At 51.2% G+C, this 22142-nt stretch overlaps 1 protein-coding gene and 1 long non-coding RNA gene across 9 annotated transcripts in view; one reads left to right on the forward strand and one right to left on the reverse strand.

The window, feature by feature from the left end:
* Window positions 1–17344, forward strand: part of RASGEF1A (RasGEF domain family member 1A) — an 87410-nt gene extending 70066 nt beyond the window's left edge. For all 6 annotated transcript variants that reach the window (XM_058697102.1, XM_058697099.1, XM_058697100.1 and 3 more), the window contains 12 exons: window positions 4862–5062; window positions 7552–7674; window positions 9811–9948; window positions 10814–11035; window positions 11586–11660; window positions 12005–12097; window positions 12557–12659; window positions 12747–12826; window positions 13571–13762; window positions 14572–14695; window positions 15117–15189; window positions 15495–17344. In XM_058697102.1, the coding sequence (XP_058553085.1) occupies window positions 4868–5062; window positions 7552–7674; window positions 9811–9948; window positions 10814–11035; window positions 11586–11660; window positions 12005–12097; window positions 12557–12659; window positions 12747–12826; window positions 13571–13762; window positions 14572–14695; window positions 15117–15189; window positions 15495–15519 (1443 nt within the window). In that variant the 5' untranslated portion in view covers window positions 4862–4867 and the 3' untranslated portion in view covers window positions 15520–17344. The remainder of the gene's footprint in view (window positions 1–4861; window positions 5063–7551; window positions 7675–9810; window positions 9949–10813; window positions 11036–11585; window positions 11661–12004; window positions 12098–12556; window positions 12660–12746; window positions 12827–13570; window positions 13763–14571; window positions 14696–15116; window positions 15190–15494) is intronic.
* Window positions 1532–20538, reverse strand: LOC131493043 (uncharacterized). Of its 3 annotated transcripts, none has more exons than XR_009252422.1 (4): window positions 18383–20538; window positions 15489–16929; window positions 15036–15149; window positions 1532–2930 (listed from the first exon to the last, which is right to left on the reverse strand). It is a non-coding gene; the product is annotated as an uncharacterized LOC131493043 (long non-coding RNA). The 3 variants fall into 3 exon arrangements; XR_009252423.1 differs by lacking the exon at window positions 1532–2930 and having other exon boundaries at window positions 14760–15149; window positions 18383–18599; window positions 18858–20538; XR_009252421.1 differs by lacking the exon at window positions 1532–2930 and having other exon boundaries at window positions 14760–15149.
* Between the last annotated feature and the right edge of the window lie 1604 nt (window positions 20539–22142).

Below are 22142 nucleotides of genomic sequence, written 5' to 3' on the forward strand. Positions count from 1 at the left end.
ATGTGCCATTTAGAAAAGTTACCAAATAGTTTACAAATGTGTAGAAGGAAAGTGGAAGTCTCCTCCTTGTCCAGCTCCCTTGCAGTAAACTCTGTAACTAGTGTGGTCATGGACGGCCACATGTTTCTGTGCGTTTACGTACACTTATATTGATGTCATTGAAAAATGAGCAATATGGGATCTTGTGTAGTTGGGGAGTCCAGTTATGGGGTCCTCAGCCCAGATGCTGCAGGAAGGGCCACCACCCCAAGCCGAAGAGATGGGCCCCTCCTGGCTGCTCCTTCCTGTGGCCTTCTGGGCTGTGATGGGCAGGACGTGGGTGGGATGCAGTCACTGGAGGACTGAGGCCCCCACGAGGGCAGGGAGCCCTGGGGGAGTAACAGTGTGATAATTCCTGGGCTGGCCAGGGTCGGGGGGAAGCACAGTCCAGCGGCTGCCTGGGACACATGGACTGGGCCCCACCCTCCCGGGGCAGGTGACCACCCTGAACTTCTGTCCCTTACCTGTCCATAGTGACAGTGAGTGCTGAGGCTCCCCAGGGTGCAGCTGTGGACTGCTGTCCAGCACAGAGCTCAGCACCCTGGCCTCCTTGGCTTGCTGGTCCGTCTTGGGCAGCAGGGGGTGGTGCTGAGTCCCCAGGCTGGCTCGAGGCAGCCTCCCTAGCACTGGGGTGGGTCTCCCTGCAGGCTGGACACAGGGTGGCCTTGCTTTGTGTGGGATCTGGCACCGGCCGTGAGAGTTAGTGGAGTACTTGAGCATGCCTGCCCATAGCCCGTCCTGACCGGAGCCCCTGCTGCCCCCAAGGTGGGAGGGGCTGGCGGCTCAGGAAAACGCCATCTCTGTGACCAAGAATCTTGGGGCCCAACTCACCAAGGTTACCATTGTTGGGTCACCTTTTGAACCCGGAACTGTGTGATCTTGGGGAAGACAAGATCTTGGGGCCCCATAGTGCATGGGCCTCAGGTGAAGGATTGGCACTTAGGTCCCATTGGGAGCCAGCAATGGCACAGAAGAGCAGCTGAGGGCGTCAGGGTGCCTGGGGAGCCCACTTTTTTTTTTTTTTTTCATGTTTTGTAGCAAAATTGTGCTTTGAAAATATACTTAAAAATTTTTTTAAATTATTTATTTTTAAATTTACATCCAAATTAGTTAGCCTATAGTGCAACAATGATTTCAGGTGTAGCTTCCTTAATGCCCCTTACCCATTGAGCCCATCCCGCCTCCCATAACCCCTCCAGTAACCCTCTGTTTGTTCTCCATATTTAAGAGTCTCTTATGTTGTGTCCCCCTCCCTGTTTTTATATTATATTATTATATTCCCTTTCCTTACGTTCGTCTGTTTTGTATCTTAGAGTCCTCATGAGTGAAGTCATATATTTGTCTTTCTCTAATTTTGCTCTAATACCCTCTAGTTCCATCCACATAGGTGCAGATGACAAGATTTCATTCTTTTTGATTGCCGAGTAATACTCCATTGTATATATATATATATATATATATATATATATATATATATATATATATATATATATATATATACACCACACATCTTCTTTATCCATTCGCCCATCGATGGACATTTGGACTCTCTCCATCCTTTGGCTATTGTCGATAGTGCTGCTATAAACATGGGGGTGCATGTGTCCCTTCGAAACAGCACACCTGTATCCTGTGGATAAATGCCTAGTAGTGCAATTGCTGGGTTGTAGGGTAGTTCTATTTTTAGTTTTTTGAGGAACCTCCATACTGTTTTCCAGGGTGGCTGCAACAGTTTGCATTCCCACCAACAGGGCAAAAGAGATCCTCTTTCTCCACATCCTCACCAACATCTGCTGTTGCCTGAGTTGTTCATGTTAGCCATTCTGACTGGTGTGAGGTGGTATCTCATTGTGGTTTTGATTGATGATGAGTGATGTTGAGCATTTTTTCATGTGTCGGTTGGCCATCTGGATGTCTTCTTTGGAGAAATGTCTATTCATGTCTTTTGCTGACTTCTTCACTGGATTATTTGTTTTTTGGGTGTTGAGTTTGGTAAGTTCTTTATAGATTTTGGATACTAACCCTTTATCTGATATGTCGTTTGCAAATATCTTCTTCCATTCCATTCGTTGCCTTTTAGTTTTGCTGATTGTTTCCTTTGCTGTGAAGAAGCTTTTTATCTTGATGAGGTCCCAGAAGTTCATTTTTGCTTTTGTTTCCCTTGCCTCCGGAGACGTGTCGAGTAAGAAGTTGCTTCAGTCAAGGTCAAAGAGGTTTTTGCCTGCTTTCTCCTCTAGGATTTTGATGGCTTCCTGCCTTACATTTAGGTCTTTCATCCATTTTGAATTTATTTTCATGTATGGTGTAAGAAAGTGGTCCAGGTTCATTTTTCTGCATCGCTGTCCAGTTTTCCCAGCACCGTTTGCTGAAGAGACTGTCTTTGTGCCATTGGAGATTCTTTCCTGCTTTGTCAAAGGTTAGTTGGCCATATGTTTGTGGGTCCATTTCTGGGCTTTCTATTCCGTTCCTTTGATCTGAGTGTCTGTTTTTGTGCCAGTACCATACTGTCTTGATGATGACAGCTTTGCAATACAGCTTGAAGTCTGGAATTGTGATGCCTCCAGCTTTGGTTCTCTTTTTCAAGATTGCTTTGGCTATTTGGGGTCTTTTCTGGTTCCATACAAATTTTAGGATTGTTTGTTCTAGCTCTGTGAAGAATGCTGGTGTTATTTTGATAAGGATTGCTGGGGAGCCCACCATTGTCATTCTATCCCACAAATGGTTAATGGGCTGGGTTCTGGCTAGGCAGGAGAGCACGAAAGCAAATGATCAGTCCTGCAGTCAGCAGTCTAGGGATTAACCCAGGGAGGCTTCCTGGAGGTGGTGACACCTTGGCTGCACTTGGGACTCTTAGGATTTCCTCAGTTGAGTTCTTCCCACTATTTCATTATCTGAAAAATGAAGGGTTTACCCAAGTCAGTAGCTCTCTGACTGACTCGGGCAGCCTCAGAAACCCCTCAGACAGCTTGTCAAGGTACAGATCAAGGGCCATCCCTGAGTTTCTGACTTGGCAGGGCCTGAGAATCTGCATTCTAACGTGTTGAGGAGAGTGTTCTGTGAGTCTGAAACCCCATCCCCAAGTGAGGCAGCTGAGCCTGGGGACCACGGACACCTCAACCTCAGGGGCTTTCCTTGAGTTCTTACTCTCCTTATGAAGGATTTTTGTGAGAATTCCAAGGCAACCTTCAGGTGTGTGTGTGGCAGGGAAGCCAGGTCATTTGGGCCGAGTGCCCCTTTTCTCTCATGTGAAGCACAGCTGATGTGCTGTGGCCTGGAAGTCAGATCTGCTTGTGTAGACACCTCACTGCCCCTCTCATGGCAGTAAAATAATCAGGGCTACTGTTTGCTCTGCACAGTGGGGAAACTGCGGCCACAGTGGCTCAGAAGCCTGCCCCAGGTTGAGTCAGAAAGCAGGCTAGGGCTGGGAGCAGCCCAGCAGCAGGAGCAAGGTGAGTGCTCAGGGCTGCGGGAGCCCAAGGAGAGTGTGTGCACTTCCCAGGCCCCTAAGCACGAGGAGGTAGCCTCCACCCCTGGGAGGCAGGGCAGCGTGGTGGCTTGGGGATGGAGGTGCTGGGGTGGTGGTGCCTGCTCACCAGTGCTCTCCCGACGTGGGAGAGGGCGCAGGAAGGCCCTGCTCTACTCCAGCCTAGCCTGCCCTCTAAGTGGGGAGAGGAGGAGGCTGGTCAAGCTAGCAGGGCAGGCTACTCTGGCCGGCAGGAGGGAGAGTAGACTCGTGGGCACTAGCTTCGGAGGCCTCAGGCTGGCAAACGCTCCTCACTCTGATCCCCACGCAGCACCTCCCAGGTGCCGCCCCCTGGGCAAGGGGAAACTGAGGCCCAGGAGGGCTGCAGACTCTTGTAGACCTCCTGAGGACTTCCACTAAGAGGCTCTGCTGCAGGGTGAGGTGGGCACCCTCAGCCTCCTGGCCATAACAGGCCAGGCCACTGTGGGACCACTGAGCACCCCCACATGAGCTGTCTGACATGTGCATCTAATGGGCACTTCACACGTAGCATGTCAAAATGAAGTTCCAGATCTTTCTCCAAACCCCACTCTCACGTCCTTTCCCGTGCTGATCAATCACTCAGGCCTGAGACCATTTTTTGCAGCATTTGGAGTTGACCCTGCTCCCCTCCTCTGCTACCCCCTGACCTGAGCAATCCCTCCCTGGGTTATGGCAAAACCCACCAGTTGGTTTTCCGATCCTTTCCTTGCTGGGTCTCCGCATAGCAGAAATAGTGACATTCACCCTGAGTCAAGTCATTCTTGTGCTCAGAGCTTCCATGCCTCCTGTCTCAGAGGAATAGACATGGCCCCCTGGCCCACACTGTGCAGGGTCTGGCTTGTTACTCAGACTACTCTCCCTGCTCCTTCCCTCCACACACACTGGCCTCAGGACCTTTGCACCTGCTGTCTCTTATACCTAGAATGTTCCTTTCTTATTCCGGGCGGCTGCATGACTAACACCATCTTACCTGAGGCTGCCGTGACCACCCCGAAATGCTCCAGATCCTTCTCCTACGGGCATTGTTTTTCTCCATAGTTTCTCTTCTTCCACTGGGATGTGACCCCAGGAGGCAGGGCTCTGTGTGTCTAGGTTCTAGGAATGAGGCCTGGTATGCATGGAGCAGGTGTTCAAGAAATATTTCTCAGACACTCAGTGAATGTAGGGCTGCTGAGGAATCTGCCTGCCCATCTGAGCTGCCATTCAATGCCCACCCTTGGGTGCGGTGCCCCTCCTGGCCCTGCTGGGGCTCTCACTGTGCACCTGCACTCAGGCTGCGGGTGACCAGGCCTATGACGCCTCTTTCTTCTCTCCCAGGAAACTATGCCCCAGACGTCCATCGTCTTCTCCAGCATACTTGGGCCCAGCTGTAGTGGACAGGTGCTGCCCGGCATGGGGGAGCGAGGAAGTGGGGCCAGCAGCTCCGGGGACCTCGTCTTCCAAGAGGGACGCCTCATCTCTGGGTCCCTGGAGGCTTTGATGGAGCACCTGGTCCCCACAGTGGACTATTACCCGGATGTAAGTGCCTGGAGCCTGGAGATGGGTGGGACTGTTCGGGGTCACCTAGGTTCCAGGGGCAGCTGCTTCGGGGATGGGAAGGGAGGCCCAGACAGAGCTGGACAGAGCAACAGGGGAGAGGCAGGCCATCAGGGAGTCTCAGTCCTACCTCCTGCTCTGCTCTCCTGCCCCTGCAGGGGAGAGGAATCTGCAGCGACATCCCTGCTGACCCCAGGCAGCTGGGAGATAGCCTTGGTGGCACAAGGAAGCAGATACACAAGGGGTGGAACAGGGGTCAGAGTTCTGAACAGGGTCCTTAGGGAAGAGTCTAAGGAGTAAGACTGGAGCCTTGGGGTCCTGGTGAGGGTCCACCCAGCTGGGAAGTTTGTTTTGTGCATGAAATGCCATGGTCCAGAATAAAGAGGGACAGCCCCGCCATGCCCAGCCAGCATGCAGACCCCACGGCACATGCCTGCGTGGGCAGGACTGGCCTTCCGCTACAATTCGGATCCCCCCTCTTCATTTCAGGATGCCACTGGTACATTCTTAGAACAGGCAGAAAGAGTTCCCTTGTCATGTGTGGCTTCCCTTTTGCCTCTGAGAGGTCACATCTCTTAGCAGCAGTGGTCTTGGGCCTGCCTGCTCCCTTTGGAGGGCCAGGCTGCAACAGTCCCCTTCCAGGTGCCCCCTCCCTCCTGAGAACAGAGCTGTGCTTGCTGGCCTTGGCGTCTGACACAGGCTTGCATGGGAGGGTCGGGGAGGAATTGCCCCTATCCACTCTCCAGCTTTTATCCAATGGTACTGGAGCCAACTCAGTTTCTGGGTGTTCCTGGCACAACCCCCCCCCCCCCAACACATCAGGCCTCCTATCTTCCTCCTGGGGCTGTCTACTCTATGCTACTTGAAAACCCTCCCAAAGCTGGGCTGGGGCTGGAATTGGTGGTGCAGACACTGCAGCTGAGGGTCAGGTCTCCTGAAGAAGCCTAGGGCAGAGCATCAACCTCCCAGGGGCTGGCACCTCCAACCCCAGAACTGTTCTGTGGCCTTGTGGGAGGAGCTACTTCTCTTTTAGGTGTGTCCCGAGGGGCCTCCCCAGCTGTTACCCAGTGTTCTCCCCCAGACACTATGCCCTGGGATCACCCCCTGCTTTCCAGGAGAGAGTAAAGGGGTGCAAGTGCAGAGTTAGGGCCGGCAGAGTCCAGCTGGGCATCAGCTTCTCTGCCAAGCTCCTGGGTTCCCTCCCTCCCCCCACTGTCCCCCTCTCCTGTGTATGTGGGCAGCTGGGGATGCACACACACACCAGCGAGTCTCTGTGCTCCTTGGAAATGCACAGCTCCTCCCTGGGTTCTCTTCTTGCCTTGGCTAGGAACTCCAAGGTGTGATGCCTGGGTGACATTCATCACACTTGTGAGCCATCTGTTTAGAAGGGGGCTACCACGCAGCTGGGATCCCTGAGCACCCATGCTACACAGCCTGGGGACAGGGCATGGGAAGTCTGTTGGGGGTTAGAGGAACCCCTGCTGTTCCCAGGAGGATCTCCTCAAGTGGCGTCTAAAGGCTGCAGGGGGGCAGTGAGGGCCTGAGGCCTTGAGGCCTGATCTGCAAGGCCTGCGCTTCCCAGCAAACACGGCCCACTTGCTTTGGGCTGGAACAAGGAAGACCTGCCCTGGGCCCAGGGTGAGGGCAAAGGGTCCCAGGCCCCCCAGCCTGCAGCACCCATGTAGGGGTAGAGTCCCCAGGAGAGCTTCAAGCATCTTGCCCCACTCCTATGTCCAACCTGTCTGCAGGCAGGAGCCAGTGTGAAGGTCTCCCAGGTGCTGACCCATGTCAGACAAAAGGCCTCAGAGAACCCTTGGCCCTGGGCCCTGTTCCCTGACACCTTTTAGTTCAGATCATGAGGGCCCTTCAGAAACTGTACCACACAGCCCAGGGACAAGGGCACATGGATGTGGGCTAGAGGGGCTGTGGTATAGCAGGTGGACATAAGGCCCAGAGCTGGTTGTTAGCACAGGGGCTTTTGACAGTCCCTGACGCTGGGTGCTGGGTCCAAAAATGCCCCACTCTGCCCGCCATTGGCAAGACCAGTAAGGATCTGGATAAGAAGGCTTGGAGACTGACCCTGGAGGCACTGTGGGCTGGGCAATGGGCTCACACAGGCTGGGAGAGTCCCACCAACATCCAGGTTTGGGTGTTAGCTCCCACCGTGGGGTAGGACGGAGGGTGGGGGAGAATCCCAGCAGAGCAAGACTGCTGGGAGCTGAGCTTGTCCGGGGAAGCCTCCAGGAGCTGCAGGGAAGTGGGGTTTGATCTGTGCCTTGCAAGGGAGGCAGGAATTTGGGTGGCAGTGAGAGAAAAGGAAGGACGTTCAAGGTGGAGTAAACCATGCAGGAGAAGGCATGGCTGCTGGATGGTGCTGTTGGGCCCAGCAGGTGGCTAGACAGGCTGTGACCATAGCTGGAGGGGCACAGGCCCGACCTCCTCTTCATCCCCTCTCCCTGTCTCTTCTTCAGAGGACATACATCTTTACATTTCTCTTGAGCTCCCGGGTCTTCATCCCCCCTCATGACCTGCTGGCCCGCGTGGGGCAGATCTGCCTGGAGCAGAGGCAGCAGCTGGAGACCGGGTCTGAGAAGGTAAAGGAGCAGATGGGTACTGCCTGTCTCCGTGCTTCTGGCAGGTCAGGTCTGGCTGAGCCCAGCAGGGGGCCCTCCCTGATGGGGCAGATTGGCTGGTCTCTGGCCTCCTTGGCAGAGGAGCATGGGGTGCATGCGCCTGGGGCATGGCGGCGCCCCGGGGCATGGCGCCCCATTCGGCATGGGGTGCACACAGAGCCGAGTACTCTTCGTGGGATGCTGAAAGTAACTGCTTTTGGTGGGCACTCACACCCCTTTCCAGGAGAGAGCCACGGCAGACAGCTCTGCCAGCAATCCTGGTCAGTGCCGGGACCCCCCGCTGGAAGAAAAGCCGCAGTGGGACCTGGGTCACTGACCCCTCCGGGGTGGGGGTCAGGTGGCAGCACTCGCAGGCTGACTCCTGCTCAGAGTGGTTTGCAGTGACTCAAATGGGGCTCTCTGCCCCTGCTGTCTCTTCTTGAGCCAGGCTTTGGGCAGCCGGGATAGTCAAGAAACCACAGGCTGTCCCTGGGGGCATGTGCTTCAGATGAGACTTTTAGAAGCCCAGGGTCTGGTGCAGAAGACCAGGTGGTCAGTGTGCCATCAGAGAGCTGGCAGAGCCTAGTCTGGGCTGTGGCAGAGCATGTCCCATCCCTGTTTGCTGGTGACTTTCCCCTCTACCTTCCCTCCACCAGGCTAGGCCACCTTCCCCTGCAGGTGTGCAGCCCAGGCCTGTGAACTGAGTCTCCTTGTTGGAGGGATGCGGGGATGCGCTCCTGGAATCCCTGGATGCAGGAAGACAGGCACTGAGCACAGCCTGAGGGTTAGGAAAGGCTCCTGAAGAGACAGGTGGAAATAAGTCCAAGCGGGGTGGCTGGATGAAATTATAGGCTGAAAGTCAGCATGGAGACAGAAGCTTAAGAGGAGCCTGGCATGAACCCGCCAGCCTGTGTTCATGGTGACATGCACCGCAGGGCCTCTGAGGGGCTTCAAGGCTCTAGCTCCTGCTGAGTGTGGGGTGTGGTCCTCTGGGGAAGTATCAGCAAGGCCTCCTGGATGCCGTCTGCACTGGACTCTGGCCAGGAGGAGTGGCTGCAGGGAGTGAGGGGCCATCTGGGAGAGGCTCCCCAAGGCATGGGAAGCCATCACTAGGGGACCAGCTGGGGACATGGCCAGAATCAGGCAGGTTGGAGGCAGCTCAGCAGGGGTGGGGGCAGATGTGGGCAAGAAGAAGTGGGGGTGGAGGGTGGTGAGAGGCCCACAGGGCAGCTAGAACAGTCCAGGTTGGGCAGGCAGGGAGCTGGTCAGTGCTGGGGAGCTGTGGTGGGCACACGTGTGTGTGGGGGACAGTGTGGGGCTGGGCACTGAAGACCCGCTGGGATACTGCGGCCAAGCATTTGGCACATCCTCCTCAGGCCTTACCGGTGTGTGGACCCAGGGTGACGGCAGGGGTGCCCAGCCCATCTTTAAGGATAGGAGGTCCAGAGAGGGATGCCTCTGAGTGTTTGCACCCCTTCCCGGCACTTGCCAACCTGTTGCTAACTGAGAGGGGGCAGGCAAGAATCTCTCATTTAAAAAAAAAAAATTTATTTTTGTTTTTGAGAGAGAGATACACAGCAAGTGGGGGAGGGGTAGAGAGAGAGGGAGACAAAGCCCCAAGCAGGCTCCGCGGTGCCAGTACAGCAGACCCTGCCGATGTGGGGCTTGAACCCACACACTATGAGATCAAGACTCGAGCAGAAATCAAGAGTTGGATGCCCAACCGACTGAGTCACCCAGGTGCCCTGAGAGTCTCTGAGTTTTAATAATTTTCCTTGGTTTTCATTGTTGTCATTTTAAATGGCTAACTTCTAATTACAGCAAAGGAAACTAGTTTTCTAGGTCATGGTTATGAGAGGACAAGTTTTTTGAAAATTAAGTGAAAAAGAATACTGACGTAAGGGGGAATATGAAACCAAGCAGGTACAACACAGCCACAGGTAGACAGAGTGGGGATGTCCTTCTCTAGAACCCTCGCCCCAGCATGGGGCTGGGGAGCAGGTCCCACGAGGGATAATGGGGGTGGGGGTGTTGCAGACCTGGGGGAGATGGGGAGGCTTGTACTACTGGTCATCTTGTGCCCACTCTGGAGGGTGACTTTACACCCTGCCACCCCAGGCCAAGCTGAAGTCCTTCTCAGCCAAGATTGTGCAGCTGTTAAAGGAGTGGACAGAAGCCTTCCCCTACGACTTCCAGGATGAGAAGGCCATGGCTGAACTGAAGGCCATTACCCACCGGGTCACGCAGTGTGATGAGGTGAGGTCTTCCTTAGACCCTGGCAGAACCCCTTGGGTATGTGTCTGGGGAAGGGGGGTCTACTCTCACAGGAGGATAGGTCTTCAGGGACAGCTCTGTATGTGGTCCTCTATGCGGTCACCCTCCCAAGACAACTGCTGGATGGCTCCATTTTTGCCCCTCCCCACAAGACTGCTCAGCTGTCCAGCAATGGGCCAGACTTGCCCTTGGCATCTTCTGCATGTGGGAAATCCTGTGTCCCGAGTGACGGGCTGGAATGAGCCCAGGACCCCTTTCCTGGGCTTGGGGTGAGTGGAGTGGGGACCTAGTAAGAGGTTTTAAGAGCCTGTCTACATCTCTGGCTCCCAGCTCCCTCCTGGCCTTCTGTGGAGACAGGAAACCTGGCTGGCTGGGCCTCCACAATGAAAGTGCTCTGTGTGCTCAGCAGTTTCTGTCTGGCTGGAGGGCTCAGAAAGCCCAGGGAGAGTTCGGGGGGCTGCTCCCACCCAGAGAGCAAAGGTTTCTGGTCCTGGAGGAAGCCCTTCCAGATGCTCTCCTCCCTGCTGTGGGGAGGCCAAAAGTATTTCAGCTAGACAGCATTAGGAAAACCATGGTTTTCAGACCCAGAAGACTACCCCTCGCCCTGCCCTGGCCCTCCGTTCCCATCCCCACAGGACAGCCAGCTGAGCCACCCTCCTCAACGGTACTCAGAGAAGCCCACACTATGTTCCATTCTACCTTCAAAAGCCCAAACACTCATGGCAGGTTTTAGTAGGGAAGTGCATTCAAACTCGGGCACAGCCCTGGAGAGGAAATGGGTTTCTCTGGAGAGGTGGTGGCCTTGCCGGCCCACACCTGCACCTTTGTTGTCCCCTGACCTCCACAGGAGAATGGCACAGTGAAGAAGGCCATTGCCCAAATGACACAGAGCCTGCTGCTGTCGCTGGCTGCCCGGAGCCAGCTTCAGGAGCTGCGGGACAAGCTTCGCTCACCGGCGATGGACAAAGGGTCTGTCCTCAAGACTAAGCCGCCAGCCACTCAGAAGGACATCCTAGGCGTGTGCTGTGACCCCCTGGTGCTGGCCCAGCAGCTGACTCATATCGAGCTGGTCAGTGCTTCATTGTGCCCTGCCTGGCATGGGGGCGGGGGTGTACTCACCAATGCTGGACCCCCAGAATCTTTCTCAACATAGTGCTGCAGGGCCTCCCCTGCTGGTCAGACTGGGGTGTCAGGTGAAGCTCACTTGTCAGCTCCTGGGTCCCTGGGATCACAGCAACCCCATGTATAGGGGAGGGGCTGGGATGATGGGGACTGGCCCAGGAGGTGAAAGGCTTAGAGGGGGAGGGCCTGTTCCCCTGCCCTGTCACCTCATCTTGCCTATGCCCTGGGCTGAGAAGGTACCCTGCACCTAGGAGCCACTGCCCCCAAGACTTCCACCTCATCCCATGAAGCCCTGGGAGGGGAGGGTCTTGCAGACCCCTGGGGTGCATTTCAAGGCCTGCCACTGGCTGGGTGCTCTGATCAAGGAGGGCCTGCAGTGCACCCCTGCAGAAAGGTCTTCACAGGTACTCTAAACATGGCCTATACCCCGAGTGTGGGGCCTGCCGGAGAATGGCAGGTTCATCACCCCTCCTGTGCTACCTCCTCGCCCATCCTAGGAGAGGGTCAGCAGCATTCACCCTGAGGACCTGATGCAGATCGTCAGCCACATGGACTCTCGGGACAAGCACCGGGTGAGGGGCTGCTGTGTGCTCTGTGGTGGCCTTAGGGTGGGCCTAGCACCTATACCTATGCAGGGTGGGGGCCTTACAACCAAATGTTAGGGGTGTGGCCTGGTACTTGCCCCAAGGGGTCAGCAGACAGCTATTCAGGGTGCTGTATACTAGAAGGGGGCCACTGTTCCCAGGAGCCTGGGGATGGGGCATCCTGGGAGACCTGGACCTGTCAGCTGCCCACACCCCACCATCACTTTCAGTCTCTTTTGGCCATGGTTCCTGCTCATTTCTGGGGTTAGGGCTGGGGCAGCACCTGCTGGCAGGGTCCTCAGGTTCCCTGTGACCTGTTGTGTTTCTCCCAGTGCCGAGGGGACCTGACCAAGACCTATAGCCTGGAGGCCTATGACAACTGGTTCAACTGCCTTAGCATGCTAGTGGCCACCGAGGTGTGCCGGGTAAGTGCTGCTTGGCCCATATGGGTGGGGTGACACTGTCCCTTCTCTGGACCCACAGTGCTTCCTGAGGCTCTGACTTCTACACCCCTGAGATGATAAAACTTTGAAAGTGGAGACAGAAGTCTCCATTGCTGGGGCACCAACATCCCTGTTCCCCCCTACCCTCCAGCCAATCTCACAGTAATTATGAGACACCCATCCATGGAATGTACCTGGCATGTTCTGTGAGTTTATCTGGGACTCCCTTAGTACTCTCAGACTGCCCTCCTGCCCCTGTGCCCAGCACCGAAAATGCTACAGCTGCATTTCCTGCCTCTGCAGCCGATGAGCATCTCCCCAGCCCTGGGTCTGACAGCTCTGAGGGCCCAGTGTAGCTCCTGTCTAGGCTGCCCTTCAGGGACTGGTTGGGGGGTTACTCCTGTAGGGGGCTCACCCTGAAGCTGTTTGGCTGCTCTCCAGGTGGTGAAGAAGAAGCACCGGACCCGCATGCTAGAGTTCTTTATTGATGTGGCCCGGGAGTGCTTCAACATCGGGAATTTCAACTCCATGATGGCCATCATCTGTGAGTGGCCAGGCCCCAGGGGCTTCCTATCCAGCTTCTGCATGGCCTACCTAACCCCACCCTGACTCCACCTGCTGTTCCCTGCAGCTGGCATGAACCTCAGTCCTGTGGCGAGGCTGAAGAAAACGTGGTCCAAAGTCAAGACGGCCAAGTTTGACGTCTTGGAGGTAAGCACCTCAGCCATGTCCTACATTGGCCTGGGGCGGGGTGAGCCTCATCCACTCTGCCCCCTTGCTCAGAACCCACTGCCCACAGTGCCATCTGGTGTAGGGCATGTTGAGCTGGCCTGGCTGCTCTAGGAGGTGGGTAGCTGAAGCTCTCCTCAGCCCTTGGAACTTTAGGCAGAACTGGCATTGCCTAAGGCAAGTTCTAGAGAGTGGTTAGGAAAGAGTTTGACAAAAGTGGGTCCCAGGGTGTTGCTGGGGTGTTGGGTGATGCTGACGAAGCAGAGGCTGGCCTTTTCCTGGCTTGAGTTCCTGCGGTCCTGGATCATCCGGGTGGCCCAAGAGTGGGTAGGTTCACCTGCAGCCTTCCCTGAAGTATTTGATCACAGAATCTACTTTCTGCAAATGTGTCCTACAGAGCTTGTCAGTTTTGGGAGGTGTTGGTCCAAGTAGAAGGGCAAAGGAAGGTTTTGAAAGGAAAGAAGTGAGACACAGGCTTAGCAGGGCAGGGAAGAGGTGTGTGTGAGCTGTGAGACTTCTCTGTAACTTTCCTCATGTTTGGATCCAAACCCAGTACTCAGCCAGGTGCTCACTCCCAGAAAGGAGGTCTCTTCTGGTGACAGTCCAGGGCTGCCCAGCAGGGAAATGCCTTCCCCATCGCTGTTTCCTACTCTGTGAAGGGGCATTCTGAACAAGTCAGGGGTACAGGGAGAACACAGCCAACCAGGTCCTCCTGTCTGCCCACAGCACCACATGGACCCATCCAGCAACTTCTGCAACTACCGCACTGCCCTGCAGGGGGCCACTCAAAGGTCCCAGATGGCCAACAGCAGCAGAGAGAAGATTGTTATCCCTGTATTCAACCTTTTCGTTAAGGACATTTACTTCCTGCACAAAATCCATACCAATCACTTGCCCAATGGGCATGTTAACTTTAAGGTGAGCTCAGCACCCTTGTGGCCTGAGGGGAAGGGTGCCAGACTGTCCCAACACAGGGCAGAACAGACCTCTCAGCCTTATCCTAGGGCAGGTAGAATCTGTGCTACTAGAGCTGAAAAGCAGTGGCCCTTTGCGGAAAGGCCTTTAGGACTGAAAGCTCCAGGGTGGGTTATATGTGCTGTTTGTGAAGTATAAGAGTGGCCCCAACACTGACCCCACCAGGGAGACACAGAAGGGGCTACTTCTGGGGGTTTGGGAGTGAGGAAGGCTTTAGGCAAGAAGGTACTTGAGCAGGGAGGAGGCAGCAGAATTCCAGATGGAAACCAAGGGTAGCTGGCCAATGGTGGGAAGGTAGGACAAAGGTTATGGGGGCCTGTGTAAGAATCCATAACTCTTTCCTACCCCTTACCTGTGTGAGGTAAGTACTGGACAGCCCCGTTTCCCCTACAGCTCCCCAGAGAATGAGACCATGACACATTCAGGTTGGTGGTGCTGTGCTGGGTATGGCTGGCATACCTGCCTCAGCCTGGAGTCCCCGATGGGGCCCTCTTGGGGTCTCGCACGGGGGAGGCACAGACCCTGCTGCAGCCTCGGGCCTAGGCAAAGTGCAGGACTGAGTGGTCTTGGGGACACTTACTGGCTCTGATGCTGCATAAAGTGCTGCCGTGGCCACAAAGTCAGCTGAGCAGGGTCACCGTCCCATCTTGCTGGGGCACAGAATGAAACCGGAACCTACATCCCCTGCCCAAACCAAGGATTTCAAGCTTAAGGTGACAAATGAACATCCAGTTGGTCTTCTGTGCCTTCAGAAATTTTGGGAAATCTCCAGACAGATCCATGAGTTCATGACATGGACTCAGGTAGAGTGTCCCTTCGAGAAGGACAAGAAGATTCAGAACTACCTGCTCACGGCACCCATCTACAGCGAGGAAGGTGAGGCCCGGCTCCCCAGGGCAGCACATCCACCTCCCTGCACTGTACATGTCACCTGACTCCCCACGTCCAGGGCCTCTCCTCTCATGGGGGGTTGCCCTGGGAGGCAGGCCTGATCACAGGGGAAGCTGAGCCCACAGGGCTGAGTACGTGAGGGTGGGCTGTGGGTAGGTGACAGGATGAGAACAAGGAGAGATGGGGCTCTGGAAGCCCCCTGATAGTGTTGCAGAACCAGGAAGCTTCTCAGTCGCCAAGCTGCGAGCTCTAGAACCCCAGGGAGCAGAGACCTGTGGACAGGTCCAGACCAGAAGTCACTGTCCCTTCCCAGGCCCAGTTGTACCTCTAGAAAGGAAGGGACAACTGGTGTGGTAGGCAGACTGACTGCATGTGGACGTGGGTTCTGAGGGGCTTCTTCTCTCAGCTCTCTTCATCGCCTCCTTTGAAAGTGAAGGTCCTGAAAACCACATGGAGAAGGATAGCTGGAAGACTCTCAGGTAGGAGAACCCCCAGGATGGGCCTGTGAGCCCCCGAGACCAGTCCCGTGCCCAAGTCTGCTGGAAGGGAGAGGACTGGGGAGCGTGATGGATCTGCCCTTCTGAAAGGCGGCCAGGGGTGTCTCTACACAGGCTGCCAGTCGGTGGGAGGCTGAGGACTTGGGTCTGAGTGTCGCTGACCCTTCCCCTCTTGGCCGGATCTTTGAATCCAGGCCGTCCCCAAATAGCGTGGCCAGCCTTCTGCCTGCTCAGGGGAAGGGCCTGCCAACCACCTGACCATTTCTCTGTGCCCTGCTTACCTTTAGGACGACTCTCCTTAACAGAGCCTGAAGGCACGGATGCAGCCTGCAGACGCGGGACGAAGCACACACATGCACTGAGTTTTAATCTTGATTGATAAGGGTTGAGATGAGGAGGCCTCACTGGTTGGGGTCCATTTTGTATATAACTTTTATGAAAAAAAAAAAAAAAAGTAATTATTTCATGCATCAACCTTTGGCACTTACAAAAGTTTTTTTGTTTGTTTATTTTAAATAACAGGGCAGGGCCCTGCTTCGGGGAGGGTGGGGAAAGAGTATCATGGGAGATGGCATCCATGATAACATCTTATTCTAATGAAATGTAGATTTTTATTTTCTACTTTTATTAACATCTTACGAAAAAATATTTAAAAAAAAAAAAAAAAAAAACCCAACCAAAACCAATGTGAGCCCTGCCTGCTTGGACGCCCTTCCAGCCAGTGTCTCTGATGTCGGGGTTAGTGCCTTAGAGAGTACTGGAGGGCCGGTCTCCCACTCTATTCTTTTAGCCCTCAGCCAGCCAGTGCCAGGGAAATGCCAGGAAAGCTCTGCCCTGGGCCACAAAGTACCTGCCCTCAAAACCTAGGCCAGAGAGGTTCTAGCAAGAAGGGCTTGGCTGGCCAAGGGGCCTCATTTGCATACTTCTAGAAGCAAACCCTGAGTACAGGCTTTCCAAAGTTTACATTTTCATTTTCCTTTATCAGGGATTTAGGGGGTCGGGGAGGGGCAGGGGGATACCTGGCAGCATATTTCCATTGGAATATGTCTGGCAAATTGTTCTTCAACTACATTTTAGGAAAAGAGAAAATCTAAAATAAATGTAAGGGGGGAGGGTGTGGTGGAATTGTCTGTTTCCCAGGCTATAACGGAAAGGTACACTGAGCTGTAATGAAGAGGGTACAAAGTAGACTTGAGGATAGGGACATTTAAAGCAGTTCCTGAAACTCCAGTACAAAATGAAAAGAAGCAACTTACAAAGCGGTATTCTAGCAGACTGCCTCCTCCTTCCCTCTGGGTGGGGGGCTCCCCTAAGGGAATCTGAAACAGAATATTAGCCAGACCAGACTGCTGGAGCCCACTCACAGAAAACTGCCCAGAATTTGGAGGTATTTTCCATACCCAAACTTGAGTACACTCCATTTTCTGTCTTTCTGGCTGTGGGAGGGCAAGTCCTGATCCCTCAAAAGCCAGAGGTGGGCCATCTGCTCTGACTCTCTCTCCCTCACAGCAGGGCTTTCATTCTGCACAAGCAGATTCAGAACTACTCACCCTTGTTTCTCTCCGTATGCCTGGCTTCCCAGGAGCCTGCAGCCGAGATGCCCAAGTGAGGATGGGTCAGTTAGTTGCTAATTCCCAAAGCTCCTAGGAGAGCCTGGAGATGTGGAGGTGAGGCCTCAGGAAGGGGTGGCTCCCCAATCCGATATGGACGTCGCCCTCAGCCCTGGGTGGAACAAGATTATTTACACTGTATTGTCACAGTGTTTTTGCACTTTTCAGATGTTCTAGATAGTACATATTGTATCTTGGTAGTACATATTGCTTTGTTTATGTATTTGAGATACAGAAAGGCTAAAAACTTGAGAATATATATTTGGAATACAACGTTAGAACACTTTGTCTTGCGAGTTAAGGAGCTTTCATGTCAGTGTGCACTCCACGGGGTCATCAGTCCTAGTACCTACCTGATACAGTGTCTATGTTTGCTACTTTATTTTCCTGATTTGATACACACCTTATGATGTTTTGGTATTTTGAGATGAACTCTGAGTACAAAGCTGTACCGTAACACAGGATGTCAGTTGTTGGTGTGACTGGACGTACTTGCATCAATAAAAGAACATGTTGCTCCCCTTGCATGCCTGCTCTCTGCGTGTAGCTGGTGAGGCCTGATGGCTTGGCTGCTGACAAAGAGGTGTGAGGATGTCTAGGTCCTATACGGCCCTTCAAAGAAGGAGCAAGGGTCTCCCACCTACACAACACATTCTGACAAAGGGCTTCAAATAAATAATGCAAAACAAGACCAAGTTGTAGAAGAGTTGTGTTCTGGTCCTGCTTTCCTCAAGGAAAGACCCAAAACTGTATCACTAGTTGATTGTATCACATGGTCCTAAAAGTTTGGCAAACTTAACCCATGTAAGACTGTAAATGCTCCTTTACTACAGGACTAGTCAGAACTGTCAGTGGGCTCTGTGGGGCTCTGCTGGGGCAAGGGAAGTTGGGGGCACCTGCTGACATCTTTCTGTAGAACAGTTTGCAGAATGCAGTTCTAGATGGGGGCTCTTTCTGTTGTGATGAGTCACCTTCAAGACTACTAAAGAAAAGGGATTTGTTGAAAGGCACATGAGAGTTTGTGGAATTGAAAGAAAAGCATTGAGACACCGGAATGGAAGCCAAACTCCCACCTGTCCCTCTCCAGCCTATCCCACTGCCACTCTGTCAACAATGCCCAGGCTGGACGAGGTCTGCTCTACAGTTCGCTGAACCTTACCCTGTTCCCTCAGAACTAACTCGGGCTCATTTTTCAACGTGTACAGTGTCTGTCATCTGCCCAACAGAAACCTTTCTGTGATGGGCGTGCTCTCTACCTGCATTGCTGCTGGTTACATCTGTGCACTGAGATGTGGCCAATACAACTGAGGAATGGAATTTCTAATTTGAGGTGTAAACACCTAGTGGCCACTGTACTGAACGCTAGGCCTGTGGGGCTTTGTCACCTGCTGTCCTTCCAGTGGCCTATGGACAGCACACAACAGGTGCTTAGGTGTTTGTAGAGCAATGAGGACACCTATGAGGATGCACAAGTGAGTTTTGGGGAAATGACACTTTTTCAGTCTTTATGATTCAATGGAATTCTTCATTTCCTGGTAAAGTCATTTTTGAACGTTTCTACCTACCTCAGCTGAAGAAGGGGCAGCACATCCTTCAGTGTGTGTCTTGGCCGTGGAGCTTGAGCTGGAAGTGCATGGCGAGCTCTCTTGGCTAGCTGTGGTGCTCCTGCACCCACAGAGTAGTCCCCCTAGGGCACGCTTCTCAAGGTGTGGCTCTTTGACAGCAGCATTAGCAGCACTGGGCACTTGGTCAAACCGATCTCACAGTCCCTCTGCAGGCTCGCTAAAGGGGAAAAAGGGGTTGGGGAGTCCAGAGTGTTTGGGAAGCTCCTCTGCTGATCCTCACAGCCTACCTTTCCCAGGTACAGCCCACTTCCCCCAGTGCACTCTGCTTTGCACACATCAAACCTCCACGTCACTAGTGCACGTCCTTAATGTACTACGGTCCTGTGCTCGCACACATTCTTCCAGAGTCCCCTTACAGCTTCTCTGTAGGGTGAGTGGTGCTCTGTGCTCCTCCGGGCCCCATCTGTTTTCTCACCTTATACCATTGGCATCCGTCTTGCCCACCAGTCTTGGCTTTCTGAGTAGGGAACACTTGTGTAGCTGTGTGGCCAGCGATCAGCAAGGTGTGCAGCTCCTACCACCACCATATGATGACTGAATGCTGCCTTTCACTTCACACACACATTTCAAGAACAAATCTATGTTACAGCATCATGTGACAGGAAATAAGCTAAGGATCTCTCCTAAGGCCATAGAGACTTCTGTGACAAAACAAAGATTATTTGCGAAATATATACCCATTACACCTATATATAAAAATAATGTCCTGTTCTCCAGGGAGGCAAGACAGGATAAGCATAAGAGCAAGGAATCAAAAGTTAAACTATTAGGATTCGAATCCTAGTTTCCAGTTCTCAGCAGGGCATACTTGGAAAAGTTGTTTGTCTTTTAAAGCTTCCATTTTCTTAAGATTGAGATGAAATTACAATACTGTCTCATGGGGTTGTTGTAATGTTACACGGCAGAAAGTGCAGTGCCTGGTTCATTAGAAGCAGTCAGTGTTAGCTGGGTACCTGCAGTGGCACCCCTGATGAAACTGAACCCCACTTCTCCCACAGAGCAGAATCTCCTGGGAAAAGTGACACAAGAATTATAAGTGACCTTCTCAAAGAGACAACTGATGTTCTGGTTAATATATTCTAACATTACTGAAAAGTAACTTGTGTTAAATTTAATCAGTATATACATATATGAGGAAAAATCCCACAAATTGGGGATTCTGAACTACTTTCTAAATGAAAAACCTATTACCCACATACAGGCTAGTGACCTTAGATCATACCAACACGATTTGTTTTTATTCCCAGAAAGGAAGTCATGATAATGTGAGGAAGGTGAAGGGCTACCAACCCCTCTCCCCTAAATATCTATCTTAACATACCCCAAACTCTTACGTATGGATCTTAAGCAACAATGTTGAGGAAACAGTGTTGTCAAGTATATAAAAAACATGGGATTTAAAAAATTCATTTTCATTTCTTAAAGAACGAATAGAGGCTCTTCTCCAAATTTGTTGGTCACAATTCTGAAGAAATTACGAGAGTGTAAGATTGGAAAATATGAAACAAAAGACATAAAGGGCACGGAGAATATAACAATAGGTCTAACATGTTATTGGAGCTTTTGAAAGAATGAGGTAAAGACAATGAAATATAATAGCTGAATATCTTTCAGAACTGATAAAAGACAATAATAATCCAAGGGGCCCAAAGAATCTCAAGCAGGATCAGAAAAAAAAAACAAAAACAAAAAAACCCCCAAAACCCTACAAACACACATATCATAGTGATACAGAACAGAGATAAAGAGGAGATCCTGAAGGCAGCCAGGAAAAAAAAGTTGATTACTTTCAAAGGAGTATCAACCTTAAGCTGATAACTTACTTATGAGGGAAATAACTGAAGCCAGAAGACAGCAGAATAACATCAATGTGCTAAAAAAAAATTCCCAACCTAGAATTCTATACTCTTCAAAAAATATTTTTAAAATGAGATAAAGATATTTATGAACCAAAATGGAGTTTGCTATCAGCAGACCTTCACTGAAATTTTAAAGATTGACTCTTGACTCCCACACTATATACATAAATTATTTCTAGATGCATCATAGATCTAAGTATGAATGGCGCAACAAAGATGAGAAGGGAAGTTATAAGCAATCTTTTTTTTTTTTTTTTTTTTAAATTTTTTTTTTCAACGTTTTTTATTTATTTTTGGGACAGAGAGAGACAGAGCATGAACAGGGGAGGGGCAGAGAGAGAGGGAGACACAGAATCGGAAACAGGCTCCAGGCTCCGAGCCATCAGCCCAGAGCCTGACGCGGGGCTCGAACTCACGGACCGCGAGATCGTGACCTGGCTGAAGTCGGACGCTTAACCGACTGCGCCACCCAGGCGCCCCGAGCAATCTTAATAAAGCATCTAAAAGAAAACAGGAAAATTTCTTCTTCACTTTGGAGCAGGCAAAGGTTTCTTAAATTGGATACCAAAATCACTGGCTATAAAAGAAAGAAAAATGATAAAATGGACATTAAAATTAACAGCTTTTGTTTACTAACAGATAACATTAAGAGAATGAAAACAGTCCCCTGCCTCGGGGAAGGTATTTGCAATACATAAACCTGACAAAAGACTTGATCCAGAATACAGAAGTAACTCCTACCAATCAATTTAAAAAAAAAAAAAAAAAAGGCAATTTAAAAACAGGTAAAAAAATTTTACTAGGCATTTCAGTAAAGAAGATCTTCAAGTGGCCAATAAGCACACGAAAAGATATCATTTCCCTAGTAATAAACTAATAAAACCAAAATGAGAGAACTGTACATACTCAATAGAGATTAAAGGGTCTAAATTGAAAACATTGAAAATACTATGTTGGGACAACGTGACACAACTGGATTCCTCACACGTGGCTGGCAAGAGTGAGTTATTTGAAAGGACTTAAAAAATTGGTCAGCCTCTGGTAAGGTTAATCAAGGAAAAACAAAAGGCACAAATAATATCTGGAATGAAAGAAGGGTTATCACTATAGATCCTGTACATATTACAGATATAATAGGATATTGTAAACAACTTTGTATATTTCATCTAAATTTTCAAATTTATCACTATAAATTCCTACAAGACTGCACCTTATCTAAAATAACACAATCAAAACTGACTTTAAAAGAAAGAGAAAATCTGAATAGATCTATAATCATTAAATAAATTGGACCAATGATCAGAAATCTTCCCAAAATGAAAACTTCATGGTCATGTGGCTTTCAGGTAGTTCTCTCAAATATTCAAAGAAGAAATAATTCCAGTCTTACAAAACTTTTTTAGAAACAGGAGGAAGACCTATCACTTACTTTATAGGTTAGCATAACCTTAATAAAAACTCATGAACACAGATGAAAAACACCTCAAATATATATACACATAAACACCCATACACACACGAATACATACACAGATATGCAAATGAAGTGTGTGTGTGTGTGCGCGCGCACGCACACACGATAAACTAAATCCAGCAATGCATAATAAGAATAATCTATCATGAAAGACTGGAGTTTACCCTAGGAATGCAAGGGTACTTCAGAAAACTGATTAACTTAATTTAACATCTCAAAGATGGAAAAAACCCCATATGATCATCTCAACAGATGCAGTAATATAAAGTAACTTTGTTAACTTGATAAAGGGCATTTATAAAAACACCTTCAGCAAATACCATACTTACTGATGAAACACTGAGAGTGTTCCCCTTGAAATCAGAAA

Source organism: Neofelis nebulosa, chromosome 13, assembly GCF_028018385.1.
Source record: "Neofelis nebulosa isolate mNeoNeb1 chromosome 13, mNeoNeb1.pri, whole genome shotgun sequence".
In the NCBI taxonomy this organism is placed as follows: Eukaryota; Metazoa; Chordata; class Mammalia; order Carnivora; family Felidae; genus Neofelis; species Neofelis nebulosa.